Source organism: Cryptomeria japonica, chromosome 7 (assembly GCF_030272615.1).
Source record: "Cryptomeria japonica chromosome 7, Sugi_1.0, whole genome shotgun sequence".
Lineage (NCBI taxonomy): Eukaryota > Viridiplantae > Streptophyta > Pinopsida > Cupressales > Cupressaceae > Cryptomeria > Cryptomeria japonica.
In genome coordinates, this window is record NC_081411.1 from 561,658,459 (window position 1) to 561,679,118 (window position 20,660).

General features: G+C 35.9%; 1 protein-coding gene across 2 annotated transcripts; it reads right to left on the reverse strand.

The window, feature by feature from the left end:
* Positions 1-1,009: 1,009 nt before the first annotated feature.
* On the reverse strand, positions 1,010-13,202 carry LOC131078438 (COP1-interacting protein 7). 2 transcript variants are annotated; one of them, XM_058016141.2, is made up of 12 exons: positions 12,288-13,202; positions 11,969-12,132; positions 11,230-11,412; positions 11,006-11,117; positions 10,861-10,900; positions 6,100-6,128; positions 5,870-5,904; positions 5,605-5,757; positions 3,649-5,491; positions 1,896-3,531; positions 1,711-1,773; positions 1,010-1,608 (listed from the first exon to the last, which is right to left on the reverse strand). In XM_058016141.2, the coding sequence occupies exons 2-12, from the start codon at positions 12,025-12,027 to the stop codon at positions 1,544-1,546; spliced, it is 4,218 nt and encodes a 1,405-aa protein (XP_057872124.2). In that variant the 5' UTR covers positions 12,028-12,132; positions 12,288-13,202; the 3' UTR covers positions 1,010-1,543. The 2 variants fall into 2 exon arrangements, with proteins under 2 accessions (XP_057872124.2, XP_057872123.2); XM_058016140.2 differs by having other exon boundaries at positions 11,969-12,183.
* Between the last annotated feature and the right edge of the window lie 7,458 nt (positions 13,203-20,660).

The following is a 20,660-nucleotide window of genomic DNA, read 5'->3' on the forward strand; positions in this document are numbered from 1 at the left end:
AATGAAGGAAGTTATTGAATGCACTCGCGTGGAATGCGCCTAGTCCAAACCACTAGCCTCTTGTTGATTGTAAGTGCGCCCAGCGTGGTCAACTGGCATAGAATGAGTTTAATCTCGAGTCGTTACACGTCTATTGTTCATGCATTATTTTGAATGGTGATTAGTGTCTCATGGTGTACGATTGGAACATATTTGAAGCATCCCTTAGAAGATCGCACTGAGTTGGTGTTGAACTGTTCAGTTTGATGGTGAGACCTAGCCTAGTAGGACTCCACCTAGTCATTCATCCATCTTCTCGCATTCTAAGTCTTAGAATAGACTTTCTGAGCAACTAGTAGATAAGACTTGAGTTCCAGCAAATCAAATGCTCGAGCATTCGAATGTAAGTCCCCTTTGTGATTCCACATAATCACATCAGACCAAATTGAACTTATCCACACGTAGAGAACCTACATTCTAGAACCTTGGAGTTGCCTCGATTGATCCTAAGGCGAAATCTTCAGCATTCGGGGAAACTTTGTTCAAGAGAGGATAAGATACCTTGGTATTTTATTCTGTGTTCGCATGTGCATAAAAAACACATCAACACATACTACCACCAGCTATTTTGCAAGAAAACAAGTCATCTTGTGAAAAAGTATTAGACCTATAGCTTTACTACTATTTGAAATATACTCAGTATCTCTTATATTACCAAAGTAATTTGTCAACTACTATGGATTCATGCATTATCCAATCTGTATAAATGGTCAATCTCCGACAAGGTGTTCCTTCAGTTTCATGAAGTCTACCTGAAAACATGCAAATATTGATATAAGCAACCGTCGAATCTGTATAAATGGTCAATCTCCGACAAGGTGTTCCTTCAGTTTCATTAAGTCTACCTGAAAACATGCAAATATTGATATAAGCAACCGCCTTCCTTGTTAATTGAAACAAACACGCATAAATTGAGATACACATGAATGCTGGACCAGCATTAAATGGTTTTTCATTGTAAGATACTAAATACGTGAACTGTCTGACACTGAACCATTGTATTATTGTCAAACCAACTGTTACATGCAGAAAGAAGGCGGCGGCTGAAATTCTTGTAGAAGGGGAACTTCCCCACACATCAATACAAGGAATAAACAAGTTCAAGGAAGATTGAAGCTGATATTCTTCTAGAAAGTGAACTGTCCCACCCAGCAATACAAGGAATAAACAAGTTGAATTGCTCAAGCCTCGTGGCAACTCCCCAAAAATGTTACATGACGAATCCTAAAGGAACCCCCAACATGTTGAAACATTAAAATTGCAAGTTGCAAGTAATATCTGTAACTCCGTTTTCATTTTCCTTTGATTGGAATAACATTTCAAGATATACCTATTCTATACTTCAACAGAAAAGCATCCTGTTGTATTAAAGTACACTGACTACCCACAATAGATCAGTCATTTGCAACACGAGACAACTCTCAAAAACATTATGTCCAAGCATTCTACAAACTTCATTTGAGCATAGTGCCATAGAGCTTAGAAACGTAGGCAACCATCCAAATCAACGAGATTTTGAATCACTTCCTCTGCTTCTGAATGTTGACAATGAAAAGAAAGAGCGGGGTGCTGTACAAAATCCAGAAAATGACATCATTATCGAGCAAACTTCAAACAAGTTAGAACAGAATAATTTGACAGGAAAAATGAAACCTTGGAAGAGGAATTCACCTTTCAGCAATGTGGATCCTGTTAAATGTTCATCCTGGAGAACAGAACTTTGAATTGAATGGACTGCAAAAAAAAAATTCAGGCATAGGTCAGAATTCATTAGAAGACACATTTATCTAGAAGCAGCAGAAATTAATTTCTCCAGAAAGACTACTTAGTGGATCTTGTTTGAAGGAAACCCTCACCAGAAGAATTTGTGCTTTGAAAATCATAACTTCTATCAGAAGAGGCATTTCCTGGTCTAATGGCCTTAGCTTGCACTTGGCCTCTTTGCAGGTTATTTGCATTTCTTCTAAAGGGCTCCTTCAATTCTTCTATGCCTTCATCACCTTCGGCAAAGGGGAACCCAGAAAGTGAATCAGTTGTACCCATTTCACTTCTGTTTTTCCTACCAAATTTCAGAAGCCTCTTAAACCCTTTTGGAGCATCCTTTTGGGAATACTGAGGATCCAAAATGGGCTTTTGTGCACTACCCCATTTTTGGCGTGTTTTTTCTTCATCAGTATCAGCTGCCAACATCTGAGAAAGAGAATGTGGCTTACGTGATTTTAATGATATAGGGTTCCCAAGTTCAGAGTTTAGGCCAGATGGGGCTAATTGGGCCAAAGCAGCTGATGGGGGTGGCTCAACCAGTACTTCAGCTTCCAAGGATGGTTTGATATCATACTCATTGAGAATAATCTCGGAAGTTGAAATATTTTGTTCATCACATTCCTGTTTTGTGGCGCTGGAGGAGGATTTTGTTTTTGCTGGTGAGACACTGGTATTGCTCACTTCTGAGACAGTTTGAATGTGCCTATCATCATTGGGCATGCCATTCTCATAGACATCTTCTATCTTACTGAGGTCTGGCATGCTATAAATATGTTTTTCCAGTGTATCTAAATCACCAAGGGCATCCTCAGTGTCCAAAGTACCATTTCCTTGCTGATCGGGCTTATTTTCATCTGCAGTTCCTTCCATGGTGTCTGATGATTTGGAGTTTCCTGATTCTAAGACTGTTTCCTTTATATTTTCTTCAACAACTTGGCATTCATCCTCTACAGTTTTTGGGACATCATCAAGTGAGGATGCTTTCATTTTGGAAATACCACGACCAACCCCAGGTCCTATTCCATTGCCTTTACGAAGGAATGGTTTAGACTCTAGGGGAACAACGCTGTTCTTTTTGGTCACTTTACTGTAGAAGCTTGGTTTTGATGTCAAAGCACTTTCCTCGGAAGTAATGGCAGACAAGCTTTTGAGTTCCTTACCACCAACAAGGCCTTTTCTTGGATGACTACGGTTCTTCTTCTCTTCCTTACTGTGAGATGACTGTGAACCACAGCTAGAGCCATTAACATCAAGATGAGGAGGTTCTGTGCCACTTTTGTTCTGGCTGCTACCTTTATTTTTCCCACGAGGCATAGCTGCACCTTTCTCGAGAGTTGACTTCAAATTTGAACGTCCAGATAAAGTTTTTGAGCTCTCCTTCTTTAAATCAGCTAAATTGGGCATTGATCGAGCCAAAGGATTTCCACCCACCAGTGACTGACTCTTGCGCCTGCCTGTAGATGCGTTACTGGTACTTGACACTTTAGGTATGGCAGCTCTAGGTGATGATGATGTCATAGGAGAAGAACTCTGTGCAATTGCTGAAGTCGTACTTTTGGATGAAATCTTCCTGAAACCATTAGATTTGGGCAGATCCGTTGGGAGTCGTGGAGTTGAGGTTGGAGAAGGGATCTCGCCAGGAGCACCTCTGTTGTTTGGGTTTTTCTGGTGAAATGAACGCTCATGCAAATCATTTGTGCTGTCTCCATTATCTTCATTGTTTTTGTGCTGTGACAGACACAGAAACAACATTCATAGTACATATTAGTGTAAGTTCCAATTTTAGAAATCCTAGGCAAGTTTACTTTCATGAAAATGGCAAATTCTATGGCTTAGAATGCATACCAATTCTTTCTTGTTCTTGGAAAGCTTAGTCTTGGAAGACTGCGATTTTTGGCCTCGAGATTGAGACTGCAAAGGATCTCGCTTTACAGATGATTTTGCATATTTTCCTGCCATTTCTGTTTTCCTCCGTTCTAGTACTTCTTGCATAGCCTTAAGTTTTGCTTCTTTTTCTGATTTCTTTGCTGTGTGTTCCTCCCTCAGCTTGGCTTCACGTTTCTGCCTGTACTGATCATAGAATTTCCCTCTAAGCTCATCAGAAAATTTGTTGTTATCAAGAGCTCCTAACTGCTCCTCATAATTATAACAGTTTCCATCTACCATTTCCATCAAGGTCTGCATGTCAAAGTCTGCACTGTTGCTCCATGAGCCATACACTGAATCTTTGCCGAAACTCTGCATGGTTCTTAACTGTTGATCCAGGTCTATGTCAGTACCAGGAAACATACCTTTCCTGAGACTCATTTCCCCTGGGCTACCTGCATGCAATTTGTCTAGGCTTCTCGGCTCACTGGAATTCACATCTGAGCTTTTCAACTCCATGCTTGCTTCGTCTTTAGCATGAAGCTTACTTGAAGGAGGAACATTTGAACCTTCTTCAGCAGCCTGACTTCTGCCCTTATGAGCAGCAAAAAACGCTTCCAATTGATTGGCTTTCTCCTGAAGGAGTTGATTCAACTCATGACTGCTCCTGAACTGTTTCACCGTGGGCTCATTTTCAGGGCTAACCCCATAGGGAAAATTGTCAGTGGTTCCTGACCCCTGTATCTGAAAATTATTTGCTAAAAAATTTATTTCCAGGGATCCAGTGTCTTCTGAATGCTGTGAGATGATTCCCTGCATCTGTTCAGCCTGCATTATCTGTGATTCTATAATTTCAGGTGTGGATGAGAAGCCCAAGCCCACATCTTTTCTTTCTTCCATTTGTTTCAACTCACTCTGAGGAGTTATCTCTACTTGGCGCTTGTCCTTTCCAATTACCAATAAGTGCTTTGCAGAATTCGGCACGTCCAACTTACCTACTTCACTGGCTCCACTCCACCTCCTTAGGATGGCTTTTTCATGAGTAGTTGAGTTCCCAGTTTCAGCTGATAACCTTCGGCTTTCTGCATTGATATTTTTTTTAAGGCCTTCTGTTGAATGTCTTTGTTCTCTTTGTTTCCTTTCAAAAAGATTAATTGCATCCTGAACACTAATTGTCCTAGTTGATACAGTCTTTGGTGGGCACTCCAACTTTTCATCATCCCCATCACTCTCATTATCTGTATCACTACTTTCAGACTCTCTGTTTGAGTCTCTCTCTCTGTTAGACCATTGTGGCATGTAATTTATGAATTGAATTGCTGATACATTAGATCTCCGTGATCCAGATTTCCCTATTTGGACCTTTCGCATTGGGGAGGCTGACCTTCTTGCCCTTGCTGGGGATGCAGATCTGACTGAGGGCCTTCTAGTGGGTGCTGGAGATCGGTTATCTTTGTCTGATGCAGGTTGTTCAAACCCAATTGAAGCAATGTTATTTGACTCCAACATTAACAAACTAGCTTCAGTTTCTGTTGTACAGGATTCTGGAAGTTTTGCATCAAAATTGTCCATACGTGATGAGAAACAACTTTCTTGCTCATCTTGTTGGTCAGCATGTGATTGGGACACTCGACTTTCTTCCACAGTACTCTCATTAGGTTTGTCATCCTGTTTCCTTGAATGTTTGGATGAAGGTTCACCACATCTTTTGTTATCAAGGGGAATTCCAAGGCCTGAAAAACATGCATCTGCATTTTTTTGGAGGAGGGAAAAGTGTTGCTGTCTTTGCTGACATGAAATCAGAAACTTGGTGCATGCATCCCTGAGACAAACATTATGGTTATACAGGTGAATTGTATAAAGTCCATTGAAAGATAAAAATGTGCAGAGATTTCCATCACTTGACTAGATATGTTGGCATTACAATGTACTCACCTTAAACGACTGGCCTGAAATCGTTCTGAAAATGCTAAGAGATCAACTGTGTTTTCAACCAAAAACTCTGCAGCAGTAGCGCGAGCAAAAGCTTTATCCAATTCTTGATGCAAAGTCATAAGTCGTACATCTAAGGCACGTAATAACTCATTCCTACACCAACAAAAAATTCCACTTCTACTTAGTCCACGTGATGAGAAAAGAATAAAGTGATCATATTCTGAAAAATTCTTCCAGCTAAATAAAGAGTGGGATGTATACTCACCTTGAAGCATCTGCTAGCATTGTTTCTGTCCTCGACTGTACAAACAAATAATTTGTAAGTTTCTAACAGAATAACAGTAAACACGCTTACAACATAAGAAATTTTAAGGAAAAAAACACCACAAACAAAACATGTCAAGCTGTTGAGTTTAGAAATTGAATTCCTTTGCTTTATGATTAATTTCAGACAAATATACTTGGCACAAGAGACAGTAGTTATTCACAATGTACCTTGATGGCAGCTCCAGGTGTGCTCAGCTCTGAATTCAATATGATTGTAACACACCAGTCAGCACAGGACTATGAAAAAAATATAGAAAAGACGCAAAAGAAACAAATTATTACGTTCTTCGGTGATTTTAGCACTTTTAATAACTTGCATGTCCAAGAAATTCTAGTTGATCATTTCGTTTTTTCTAAATTTCAGTGTTACGAAAAAGAGGTTTTTTATTAGAACTTGCCAGAGTGATTATGCTTCATTTGGTCTGTCATCTGTAATATTCCCACTGAACAGTTATCTTTATACAAAAACATGTCTTCTATGATTTCTCATGTATCAAACTTGCTTATTTCACTTGGAAAAGATTGATTTGATAACCAAGTGTATATTGTAAAAGTGAATTACGAACAAAGTAAAGTAAGCACAACAACAAAACAGAAACTCGGGAAGGCAAAATACAAGAAATGGCATTCAAACTAATGAAACTAACTTCATTTATATTTGCTGTATAAACATTATTCATAATAAATGGCATTTCATAAATCCTAACCCTTTATATGCCTCTCATGTCCCTCTAAATTCTCATCCTTTCTAATCCTTAATTTGCCCTCACGTTAGTTTGTTATTATCCAAATACTAATCATATAAATAAGAAATTATTTCTCCATTACTCTAATGTTTTTTTTTTTTAACTTCTATGAGCATTGCCTTTTGAATTCTTGCTAGCCTCAAAACAAAACATGTTATGTCAAGCCTTAATTCACATGAGCCTGCATGATTTCAGCTTCTGTACTGTACTGACAATAACCAATGATCACAAACCACAACTTACACAGTCCTCCCATGGATCTGAACCACAAATTTTGACAAGCGTGAGTCATGGCTAGTCCAAACCTAAACAGGGTGTATAAGAAGTTGGCATCATGTCATCTTTGCAATACTCAACCCAACATGCCACCTCACGCATACCTTCCCAGGATTTATAGAAGTACCACTTTGTCTGAAAGTAAATTCTCATGGAATATTGCAATCACAATATTTATAATACAATGTTATTATATTTTAATTTATATAATCATAATATTTAAATTGACATTAACCATGCTATTTTAAATAAAGTATTATATTAACAATAAAGACAATTCAAGAGGTACATCGAAAGGGTCTAATGACATTTGAGTATTATATAAATGCTAGATAAGGCCACCTAAGTTATAGTGGTTTCTTGGTAGTCAATTTTCTTGATTACATTAGGTCAAGCAATGTAAGGAAGTGTGGGCTTGTTGTAATCTCAATACTCAATTTTGGGCATGGTTTGGCAAACTTAGGTTGTTATGGCTTGAGGTTTTGTCTGAAAATTTTGATTGAACCTCAACAGACAAAACTAGTTGTGGCTTGGTGTATTCAACACATGTAATTGCTTGAGATAGACTAAAATATTCAATTGACACTCACCAATAAAGCTTGGGTGTGGCTTGACACTTTTAAACCTTGTTGCAGTTTAAAAGGGCTTGACACTTTTAAACCTTGTTGCAGTTTAAAAGGGAGACTCGAATGGTCAACCTGCACTCAAGAGCAAGCTTAAAGTTGGTTTGGGGCCGTATTTAGATTTTGTTACTTCAGGGAGACTGACTTATTGGAAATTAATACATGCTCAATCATTGCTTGGAGTGCTTAAATGTTGTTATGGTTCAAGTGGGGATTTAAAAATTTGAATTCTATTCACTAATTAAGCCTTCTAATGGCTTGGTGTGCTCAAGCTTTGTGGCTTGAGGTGGAATATTAGAAGGTTGGCCTTCACTCAAATCTAAGGTGTGCTCAACCTTTGTGGCTTGAGGTTAGAATCTCCTCTTTGATATGACTGACCATAGCTAGAGAAAATAGTTCTTCTACAGAAATAGATAATACCCACAACCACAACTGGGAAGAACCTCCACTTTCACATTACTGACCATAGCTAGAGAAAATAGGTCTTTTACAGAAATAGGTAGAGGTTTAGCAGGAGGACAAGGAGTATCAAGAAGGATATCAGAATAAACAGACAACTACAGCATCTCCAACAATTGTTACCATATTAAAAAATAATCTGCTTGCTCCAATATACATAAATTTAGGAGTGGAACTACTACTCAAGAACTCATTCCATTACCTTAAGGACCTGTTTATACTACAAGCTAGAACATATATTGATCTAAGTTCCAGATGTCTTCTTTGCCTGTGTATGCGGAGAGAGATTTTTCTTAGTAATCCTATTTTAAACCTGTTGTAACCTTAAGAGGTAAATCTGATGTAAATTTATAGTTCTTGGGGTAATATAGATGTATTTCTTCCCGTAAAGAAAAAGTACCATGGAGAAGACGAAGAGACAAAATATGAAAAACAACATTGCATTAAAGCTGTTCTCCCCATCTGTGCATTGTGACATTAAATGATTTTTACGGTTTACATGTAACCTTTAATATAACTTGATATTTGTATAAGTTGCATATCTCCTTCAATCCCATCCTTTCACATCCTTACCGTTTCCTATATGTTATTTCAATATCCTCCATATATCAATTCCTTGTAAAGACAACGCAGTTAGGTTTGATGTGTTTTGAGGCTGCAGCAAATACAAATTGTATATAATATAGAAGCACTTAATCCATTCAAAGGATTTATAATGCTGGAGCGTGCTACCAACAATTTGAGACCACTCAACAGGTAGAGTGGTGTAGCCAGCTAATTCAAATAGAATTATAAGATATATTACTAAAACATTGATAAATATACATTCTTCTTTTACCAATGACAAACTTGACAGGAGATGGTGAATGTCTTGCTTCGTTATTTATCCATTATCAAATTTCATATACAACCATGCAAATACAACAATACATCAATAATGAGAACATGTATTCAAGTACAAGGTATATATCAAAATCAAAGACAATCGAATGTTTTACACAAAATATGTTCTTTTCCAAAACCTACATCTTTGAAGAAACCCAACCAGGCCAATAGGATTTAGTTTTACAGCAAGCTGAGTTTGCATACAATAATTAAGTGAACAGAAGTACAGGGAGGACACCATTACAAACAGCATGTGGGCATAGACCCAGAGGCATCACAGATTTGAGAATTATAGCAGATTTGGGCATGGCAAAAGCTGAAAGATTTTGTAGAATACATACAAGAGGCACATAAACAGATGAGGCAACAGCTAAAGCTAAGTGAAAGGTACAAAGAGCATGCTAATCAGAAAGAGGACAAAAAGAATTCCAGACAGGTGATTTTGTACTAGCACACTTGCAGAAGGCTTGGTTTCCAAAGAAACCTACAATAAGCTCAAATGGAAAAAGATTGGACCACGTAGAATTCAGAGACAATTTGTTTGCAAATGCTAATGAGGTTGAACTGCCTGAGGAACATCTCTCCAATCTTTAATTTACCAGATCTATACACCTTCTATGAAGGACAACTAGTTGAAGACATTGAAGAATCAGATCTCAGATTTTTCATGGAAACCACAAGAACCTGAGAAGGAGAGCGAAGAAATAGACAATATTCTTGATTCCAGAATTCTGAATTATCAAGCAGACAAGAGGTAAAAACTATATTGAATAGCTTGTCAAATGGGATAACAGATGACTGGGCCATAGAGGAAGCGACTTGGTTGAATCCAACTAAAATTCGTCATTATGGTCAAACTCTAAAAGGTTTCAATCAGGCTTCATGAACAGGAGCTCACGTTTCCTATTGACTCGGGGTCTAGCAGGGCAATCCTTGGGCGAAATACTAAATAGCAATCTTATATCACCCAAAAACTTAGTGTGGTGATTCACAAGCACAAATAAACAAGAATAAAATGGTTCTTCTTTTGATCATTTGGTCAGAGAGGAGCAAAATTGAAGGCTTATGAGGGTGCCATAACAAGGAAAGCAAGGTCAAGACATGTTTACAAATAGAGTCATTCTAAGAGTGCAATCATTCTGCATTAGTATTGCAATAGTTGCGGATTGTAGTTGAGCTCAGACAGAAGCTTCTGAGCTTGCCATAAAGGAATGGAAGGTTGAGACATGCATATGAATAGATTTGCATGCAATATGCAAAGATGGCCAAGTGTGAAGTAATCCCGCAACAGTCTTATAGTTGTTGCAGAAGTCATTGTGCAACAGTCATGCAGATTCTGCAGAAGCCATCTCACAGCAGTCCATTTACACGTTCACATTACTATAGCTCAATCAAATCTTACCTACCAAAATTTACCCATAGGATGATTTCGGTTCCATTGTCATGTATAAAGTCACTGGATCATTTAAAACTTTTATCCTTTGCTTCTCCTCTGATGTAAAATTCTGATTACCGAAGGCACAAAAAATTGCTTTGACTTTGAAAATTTGGGAATTACAGATGCCTAGCTTTAAATCACTTGTTGCAGCCAATAATTTTTAAATTGTCAGTTTCCAATAAATGCAGATAAGCTACTTCATGAGATTGGCTGTAATTCTCAACAACTGCTAAAGAGTGCTTCCCCTATATTTGGGATGACTTACAAAACGATAAAAATATAACGCTCAATCCAGACGTGATTCCTTTCACTCCTTTACATTTTACATTACATCCATAAAATCATAGTTTGAATTGACTAAACAGAATCAGACAACTTAAGTCCAGATGAAACAAAAAACCTATCTTATGTGCCTCTCTTGAGTTAAATGCAAAAGTTAAAACCGAATCATGAGCTTTAACAGAAAAAGGATTCCATAGCTTTAGAAGAAGTGCCAATATACCTGTTGCCAACCCCGTACTGGAAAGATGACCTCCATCAACCTGTAAAAGAAAAAATGCTAACTCAAGAACTTTAAAAACTTTGTGAAGCATTTACCCAAATTATCTATTTTTTATGTCTCCAGTGAATGAATTTACTATTCTTGCCTGCGAATATAGTGTGGGAGGTAATTTTCTGGCAGTCTCCAACTGAACCATCTCAGCATGAAGAACATTGGGCCGCTCCAGCACTTCAGGAGTGCTTACAAACCGTATAAACCTAGTTGAAAATATAAATAATTTGTATAACCCAATTATCCATATTTAATCACACTTGCTCAAACTATAGAAGGGACTAGACAGTTCCATGGTATATTCAAAAAATGGCTGACCTTTCCATGGTGCCTTTGGTGAACCATGGCGCTGCATTCTCATCGTCACGCAATTCAAGCTTAAAAACATGTTCGGCTTCATTAGCTAACTCTTTTGCTGGAGGCAAATGTGCAATCAGGGCTTCTAGAAGGACGGGATTAAGTTTCTCTGTTTCACCGCCGCCTGAAAGTACCACTTCACACCTGCCAGGCAATAATAAGAGATTCAACACTATTTGGTATCGTGATCTGCCTACAAATTGCTATTTTCAAAAATACTATGGTCGGTACATCCAAGATTCTGAACCACAAAAAGGCATTCACTGAACAGTTAGCATTGCAAAGGCCTTCAGCAACAAATCTAGCATTACATATAATTGAAATTTCATTTTCGTTTTCGCATTCTCTGACAATTAGAACCATTTTGATAAAAGTTAGAATCTTTTGGATTCAACTGTGTCTTTAAACCCACTTGAACCCAAAAGAGTCCCGTGTATAGACACATAGCTAACTGTCACTTAAAAACAGGCTGTTATAGCTGGGAGCTTCAACATTAAGATATAATGGGGTTGAATATTACACACAGAGGCGAACAGTATCATTATTATCTATATGAGACTATGAAATACGCAGCCTTTGGGGTACGAAGCATTTAATCAATCATATGGGTAACTGACATTATATCCCCTCATATTCTAAAACCTATCCAGAATTCCAAGGGAAATAATATAGCAAAGACGCACAAGATAAGACAATGTACCTCGTCTGTCCTGGATAGAGTTGAAAAGCTGCGTAAGCAAGGACTGTGTCTCCTTTCATCTCGCCTGAAAATGTGTTTTCCACAATATTGAAGTATACTCGTACAGTTCAGAACCAGAAAGTTCCAAAAAGTTCAGATACAGCACCAGGAACCCTCGTAGCGATCTAATTCATCAAGATTTGAGGCTTCATTAAACTTCAAGCGAAAGTTAACTCCTGAGAAGGCCGGTTTGGTCAGCTGTGCGCTTTAAGAACAGAAAAAAAAACTGCAAAAGTTGAACAGCACGGCAGAACTTAAAGAAAAAAGCAAGATACATTACCATAAAGCGTCGGTATCTGCATTGTATTTTGAATAGATTAAACCAAAATAACCCGACGCAACTCTCCCTCTCGAAACTGAGCCAACTACAACTGCAACTGCAAATCTGCGTTTACGCGAACAACGATGAAGAATAACTGGTATCATACTATTTGGCCTTGAAAAGCCTTGCATTCCGCGAGAACCGCTTCTAACGGACCAGTTGACGAGCGAATCCCGACCGCAAGAGCACGTTTCCCCGTCGCTTCACATTGAAAATGCACAACAATGATTAATTTGCTGACATTAACGCACCATGCTGATGAGCTCGCTTGGCCCACGGCACGTACAGAACAACTGTTTCCACATGTGATTCATCAAATCCGGCCGCCAAAAAGGGAAAAAGATGGTGCCTGTCCCAGCAAATGGTCGACAGAACCAAAATGCACCTCACAGACACTTGTAATCAAATATCAGGTCAAAGCAGCGCCATTTTCGCTGCAAAACGCCTCCTCACGCCTTCTCACCAGCAAAGCACACAATGCCTGTACAATACAAACTTCTCAAGCACCAAAAAGCCACTTCTCACACAAAGCCGAGCCTCACCAACCACGATCTACAGTAAAAACCAGATCCGGACGAAACCAGACCAAAAATTTCTCAGTCCTCTTGTGACAGAAGCTTTCCAATGTTCGAATGTTCGAAAGCGGGTCTCGAACCCGTGACATACCAGAGCGGTGCATCAATCAATATACGACTTTTTAGACGTCCAATATTAAGGGCCTACAGGCTTACCGTCCCTTCCGGTTAGCTTGTCTGCACAGGCCCAGAGCAGTGCTTACACTGACAGTATAATTATTACTGAATAATCCGGTTTTCATTACACTAAGCATGAGTCTAGGTATACAGAGAGCTTTCGTTTTCATTTTCACCTTTTCTATTACAGCACAGAAATGAAAATAAAGCGGGCGGTCATATGACGCGGACAGCAGTGCCACCGCGTAATTACGTAAAAGAAAAGGGTTTAGTATTTTTGCATGATTAGTTGCAACTTAGATGGGCCCCACTGTAGTGTGCGGCACGGCAAGCTAAATGCACACTGGGCCCCACGTCAGGATGCCACGTCCATTTGTTAGTTTTTCAACCCTCTGGGACCCACTCCGTACAAACCCCACTAACTTTTAGCCACATTTGTCTTACATAAAATCTACGCTAAATTAGCTGAGTATTTAGAATCTAATGGGGTGTAATAAAGGTATTGAATTGAAAGGTTTTGGAGGATAATGATAATTGTAATAATTTTTTAGTTGAGGATTTGATGTAGATTGGTGTAATGTATGTTTGTGAATAATTTGTTCGAGTGCTACAAATTTGGTGATGGTTGTCTGAATGTTTTGGAAATTGTAAAATTATTGTTATAGGTCTTTTTTTAGTTATGAAAAAATTTGATTATATATATCATTTTAAGTTGTGGATCTTATTTTTGTAAAGTTTTAAATGTTTATTTTTAAATTTGTCATAGATTTTTATGTCTATTTTGTGCATTGAAATTTGGTTGTGTTGTCAAGTGTTTGCACATGACAAATAATTATTCTAGTATGTCAATCTCTATAAAGATACCAAGTTAATAACTTGACAAAGACTGAAGACCAAAAATAAAGCGATGATGTTAGTAAAAATGTGGTAAAATAATTTAAATTCAATACTTAAAAAAGGGTAATTTGAATAAATGTTACAAATGAACTGAAGTTGCATATTTAATGTAATTTCAAGGTCACAAATAAAATGACTTGTGTGTAAACTACTTAATTTATTTATATATTAACTAAACTCAAAATATATATCAACTATCAATGAAAACTACATCACTAGTTGAGCACAATTGGCAAGAGTGATAGTATGTTCCTTGATTATGTCATCCACCAAGGTCTCTAGAGGTGCAATAAAGAAAGGATGAGGTCAGGACCAGGACCATGCTTCAACAACTTTGACGAATAAACATCCATCAATCCTTAACTCTCAAAACTTGCCATTTATATTTCATTTGTTTTATTAGATGGAGAATAACCTAACCAGAATAAATGCAAGTACAGACTTGATCTTTGTAAATCCTCAAGCATTCACTTTCAAATTGTGATGAATCTTTATGTCTATTTCTACATAAAAATTTGGTTGTGTCGACAACACTTTGCACATGACAAATAATTATTTTCTACTATCAATCTCCATAAAGATGCTAAATTAATAGCTTAAAAATGATTGAGAACCAAAAAAACAAATAGGCAATGAATGCTCTAAATGATGATGTTAACAAAAATGTCCTAAAATATTCTAAATGCAATACTAATAAATGAAAAATGAATATTCTAAGTGAAGTTTTTTAGATATGACAAATTTTAGAAATGAATTAAAGTTGTCTATCTTAATATAACTCCAAGGACCATAGATATAATGTCTTGTGTGTGAACTAACACAAAATAGTTAAGTTGGAAGGATTAGGTGAGCCTCAAATCTGAATTTGACATTTAACAAATCAATTATTTATATATTTATTAAATTTAAAATATATATTAACTATTAATAGAAATGCACCACTGCTTGGATATAACTAACACGATTGATGGTGTGTTCCTTAATGACACCATCTACCAAGATCTATAATAAATAGAAGACAAAACAAGAAACATGCTCGATATAACTAACACAATTGATGATGTGTTCCTTGATGATACCATCTATTGAGATCTGAAATAAATAAAAGACAACACAAGAAACATGCTCTAGACGACTTTGACTAATAAACATCCCTCAATCTATAACTATCAAGACTCGCCATTATTTAAATTTCAACAAACAAACATCTTTAGTCTTTAACCATCAAAACTTACCTTTTATATTTCATTTATTTTAGTAGATGAAAATAACCTAAACAAAATAGATTAAAAAAGGTAAAGGAAAAAGTGCAAAAAGGTATGGATTAAATATTTAGCCTAGGGACCATGTATGAAAAAGAACAAAAATGTAATAGACTATTTTAAGAGGAGAAATGACAGGGAAGGAGATATTATTCACATAAATTAAAGGTAGGGAAGAAGATGAGACAAAATAGAAGGTACTATGTTTTCTGTGTGATTTTTGATTAAGGAGGGGGGAGATTTTGTTTTATTATTATTATTATAATTGCCTGTTGCGAAAACTGTAAGCCAAGAAAGTTTGGTTGCGAATATTAAAGCCATGAACGAGTAGTTGTAGCGTTTATTGTATTGTTGGAGTAGTCGGTGAATTGTATGTATTTGCATTTTATGCTCACAATAGTGCACATGCTCACAAAGTATACAAATCATTTTTAAAATTTTAGAGTTGATTTTTAGTGATTGTAGGTGGAAAATGGAATATAGAATATTTTATATAAAGAATAATTATAATTAGATGGTTATATTCTAGAGTTAGGACATGTGATTGATTATTTAGAGCAATGTTAAATATATAAAAAGTTAAATAAAAGTATTTAGTTGGAAATTCAATGCAGATTTATTGACACTGTGGAGAAATTCAGTGGTCCTAAAAGTATAATAATAATTAGATAGTTATATTCTAGAGTCGGACATGTGATTATTTAGAGCAATGTTAAATATATAAAAATCTAAATAAAAGTATTTAGTTGGAAATTTAATGCAGATTTATTAACACTTTGTGGGAAAATTGAGTGGTCCTGAGAGAAAATATAGTGAGGGGATCATTTGTTGTGTAGTGGAGGAAGGGTTGTTTAGAATCCAAGGCAAAGAGGGGTTTGGATGGTAACTTTCAAATAGAAAAAAATTAGGGCATGGCTACTTTGTATTATTTAGTTGGTAGGGAGTATTATGGATGGAGAAATTAGAAATGGGTATTGACTCTAAGTTTATCGCGGCATGTATTGTTGTTGTGGAGGAACTTGTGATGTTGTAGTGGTAGGAACTTACAGTGGGAAAATGGTGGTGGAGATGGGATTGACATAGATGGAGAGGAAGGCATAGGAATGGGACTAGAGTTAAGACACGTGAGAGAATATACATTTGTGAGGATATGGATTGAGAAGGAGACAATGATGAAATACTTATGGCAGGTTTGTGGATTCTTGAATCTCATATGTATCACTCACTATTTTCTTTGATATTGTAGTTTCTTTAATGTTTGTCTTCTCAACCATTTTCTTCAAAGGATCATCAATCTTTTACACCTTATTTTTCTCTAACCTCGAAATCATCATCCCCTCCCACAGATGATTAGAACAAACGTTGTCTTGTTGTGGGTAGTAGTTGAGATAATGTAGAGGTTGTTTTGTCTTGCCCCTTAGCTATTATGGGTGATCTTCTCATTATCTAGCCAATAAAAGCATGTTTAGTATTACCTCTTCCACCTCTTCTACTAGTTACATTATGAGTTGAGACTTGGCAACCTCTTGAAGGATTAGAGTTCGTCATTGTTGTTATCTTATGCAAGTAGATTTTAATAATGAGATCACTCTTGAAGGCCCAACATATGCACATTGCAACAATTGAATTCTTCTCAAAAATCTTAGTGGTCGTAATTCTATTTCTTCTTCACTAGATGGCATACTCATTATTATCATATCAACCTTGGAATCTTGTGAGGTGAAGGATGATGTAGGGATAACATGCAATTTCTCATACAATCCTACCTTTTGTTCAAGTGTATTTTCCTAGCTTTTTAGTTACATGCATAATAGGTCTTATATATATTTCTAGTAGGAAATATTTTTGTTCACTCTAAGTCATCTTCCTTAAAGTAGTTCGCTAGTTGTTTCTCGACTCAAGTCAGTAGGTAGAAAAATTATTATAGAAGATCTTGTAGGGTTGTAGCATAAGCATAGGTATTACAACTAGCCACGAGTCAAGATATTTATGTGTCTCCACTTTAGTACGACTTTTTATGGCTTCCAATTCTAGGTGTGGCTGATGAGAAAACTTCTTGGGCTTAATATTATTTATCTTTGTTATTTAGTTGACGAATGTGCTCTAAGATCGTATTTCTATTGATCTTTGACCAAGTACAGATGCATTTATTTTAGTTCTTGATTATGTAACTTTGATTAGATTAATTTTGATCTCTAAAAGGCCTATACAAGGGTGTGGAAATAAACCTTGCCTTTGCCACTATCAAGGCATCAATCACATCACTTTTCAAATATAATCAAGAGTAAAGACCCAATTATTAGCATACATTGGGAGTTTGAAAATCTTCCTAGAATAATCACGTACCTTGATTATTATGTTATCATAGCTAATGAACTAATCGCATCTATAACCTCTCATAAGAGAAACCATGTAAGACTTGAAGAGTCTGATTATTTTGTTGTTGGTGATTAAGTTGATAGTGGGTAATAGGAAATACTCTATATTTCCACACTAATTAGAGATCATGTACAGATAGGAAATCCAAACAATTGGAAATGATAAATTTTAGGTTTAATATCAAGATGTAGGCCATAGCAATAGTGAAATACAATATGGATTAGGAGAGAAGGGTATATTTGAATATCTTTATTGTAATTTAAAATAAGAGAGTTGAGATTGTATTTTCTTTAAGGATCCAAAAAACTCAAGCTATAAAACCTCTCCTATTTGAGATTTAGACAACTTATAAACCATGGCTAGTTGCTCTAAGTAGACAAATACCATCACGCATACCCAAGATATACACAACAATGTCACATATATCAATATTATCTACTTTAAACTAGTTCCATTGAATGGAAAATTAGTTCCAAAAGGTTAGGAGGTTATCTATGAAACAAAGAATGGAACCCAAGAGATAGACATTTTCTTAATGATTTTACTTGTGATTTGAAACTTGAAGATAAAACCTTGGTCATCCCCTTAATGTTCTAAGTGATCAAGATATAATCTTGTCATTTCCATGATAATATGAAGACTTGGATGGATATTTGGGGCAAGATACTCAGCTAGAAAGTATGTCCATATTCTATTGGCATAACTATTCTTAGCATCACATGGAACTTTTTAATGGAACAATTATTATTTTAACATGCACCTTCTCTAAGGGATATTATAGTTGCAGAATCAATAGTTTCATGAATCAAATCAATATCATCTTGGGTAATTTATATTTTAATGGTATGATCAAGTGGGAAGGGTTACCAGTTAAGCCACCATATCATTAGGGTACATAATTGTGAAAGATGAGTATGACAAGTATAGGTTTGGAATAAACACCTTTCCTTTTCTCAATGGTGATGTTAGCATGAATTTCGCATTTATGATATGTTTTCCCTTCCTTTCTTCCATTTTTTTAAAGTTAGAATTTGTACAATGATTAGCACTTGAAGTATGTCTATAAATTTTAGTGGCTCGAGGAAAATATTGCACTCTATGAGAAAATTCTAAACTTTCTAGTGTCTTTTTCTCTATGAGATTGAGTCTCACACTTGCTAAATGATAAAATGGTTGAGGATTTATATATGTATAGCCTCAAGAGAAGTGATGGTTTGATTTATGAATAGACTTGAAATAATTTAACCATGAAGGTAGATATATTATGCTAAATTTTAAACTTTATATTTACATTTAATTGACTATTGAGGATGATATGTTCCCATTATAGGAACTTGATTTCTATAATTTTTACTCCTATAAAACACTATACAATTGTGACATGTGGTATTTATTATGAAAAGTGAGCTCTTTGTTATCTATTGCTGAAAACTTATTTTCTTAGTTCAATGAACTAGATTCCCCTTTTGAAGCACATCCAATTATCATTGAATTTTTTTTCTTAATAATATTTATTTTCTTTCTTGAATTAGTGGGTTTCATAAAATTAATCTAAGCTTGAATGATCAAATGTCTCAAGCATGATTTTTTAGATTAAATGGAATGGGAGCCAATATTTGAACCCAATAGTCAAAATTATAACATCTTTTAAATTGAACAGTTTGAAAAACTTTAAGCCTTGACAATTTACAAGACTCCTTAGGATTATAAAGATATATTAGATTAAGCTAAGATAGATGATCCAATGTCTTGTGCATGATTTATAGTGTAAGAGAACATAAAGCATGCATGTTTACTTAAGGGTGGAATATTACACACCGTATTTCTTTTAACGAAGACTATACTTGAAAAAGGATTTGACTTATAAAAAAAATTAAGTGGTTGATATTAGAAATTTTTCCAAGCCAATTTCAAGATGAGATTGTAAAAAAAATTTATCAACCCCATAAAATCCAAGGAGCAACTACAACCAAAACAACCTTCCACATGAGAGAGAAGTAATTGAAATGTTATGAAGCCAAAGAATCCACTAGATGCAAAAAAGAGATTGATACAATATGAAATGAGAAAATCATTATTACAAAGTTAATGATGAAACCATAGATTAAACCCAATGATGGACTAAGATCATGAAAAGTATATTAATCTTATGATATGACACAAAAAATTAATGGCATAAGTAATCTTAAGTATGTAAGTGTGAATATGACCTAAGATGAAGCTAGTTAAGTAATATACCATGTTGATGCCAACCCCCAACCTTAAGTGCAACTTAGGGGGTGTGAAAATATGTGCAAAGATGCAAAATTAGAACCCAATAATAAGTCCATATTAGGTACCCTACAAACAAATCTCTCACAAGTGGATTAAAGGAGAAACAAATATAAGAAAAAACCTATCTCCAAAAGAGAGAAAATGTGAAAACAAACGCACGCAAGTGAAAGAAGGAAGGAGAACTCAACATGACCCCCAAAGAAGTAATTTTATCAATAATGTAAAATAGATATTCCCCCCTCTTAGGAGAAAAAAAAAACACTATGTATCCTCCGACAAATACGAAAATCTTGAACATCCAAAGGTGAATGCACATAGATGAATGTTGAAGATGATGAAAAATTGACAAGCAACATGTCTCCCCTTGGGAATAAAAAAATTCAATAGTTAATTTAGAAAAAAAATCCCACTTTGAGAAGAGAGATGGGGGGGTAAGTATCATGATGTGTGCCTTTGAAGACTTGTAGATACCAAGTGTCTTGCCATGTATATTTTCTATGTTATTAGTCACTCTGGTTGTACTTGATTGTGTAGATGATGATGTTGATGAAGAAGATGAACCAAATGGCATTGTTGAAGAAATTTTGATATTATTATTTGAAGAAGATGCTTCGACTCTTTAATACATTTTGTATAACATTAGTTCTCATCATGTCCCTATTTTCTTAAAATATGTACATTTGTGTTTCTCCAAGTTCCTAGTTGTTTCCCCATTAGAAGAGGAAGAGGCCTCATGGATATCATATAATGGTGATTCCTTTGCTTTCTTATTGTTCTTCAAGTCCTTTATTTTATATTTCTTTCCTTTATTACTTGAAGCATTTTTG

Bases quoted from the DNA above. Each gene is read 5' to 3' on its own strand.
- LOC131078438 (XM_058016141.2), bottom strand. From the start codon at position 12,027: ATGAAAGGAGACACAGTCCTTGCTTACGCAGCTTTTCAACTCTATCCA. The intron at 10,901-11,005 runs GCAAGAATAGTA...TTTCTTTTACAG, and splicing joins CTCCCACACTATATTCGCAG to GTTGATGGAGGTCATCTTTC. The intron at 3,532-3,648 runs GTATGCATTCTA...TGTCTGTCACAG, and splicing joins CCAAGAACAAGAAAGAATTG to CACAAAAACAATGAAGATAA.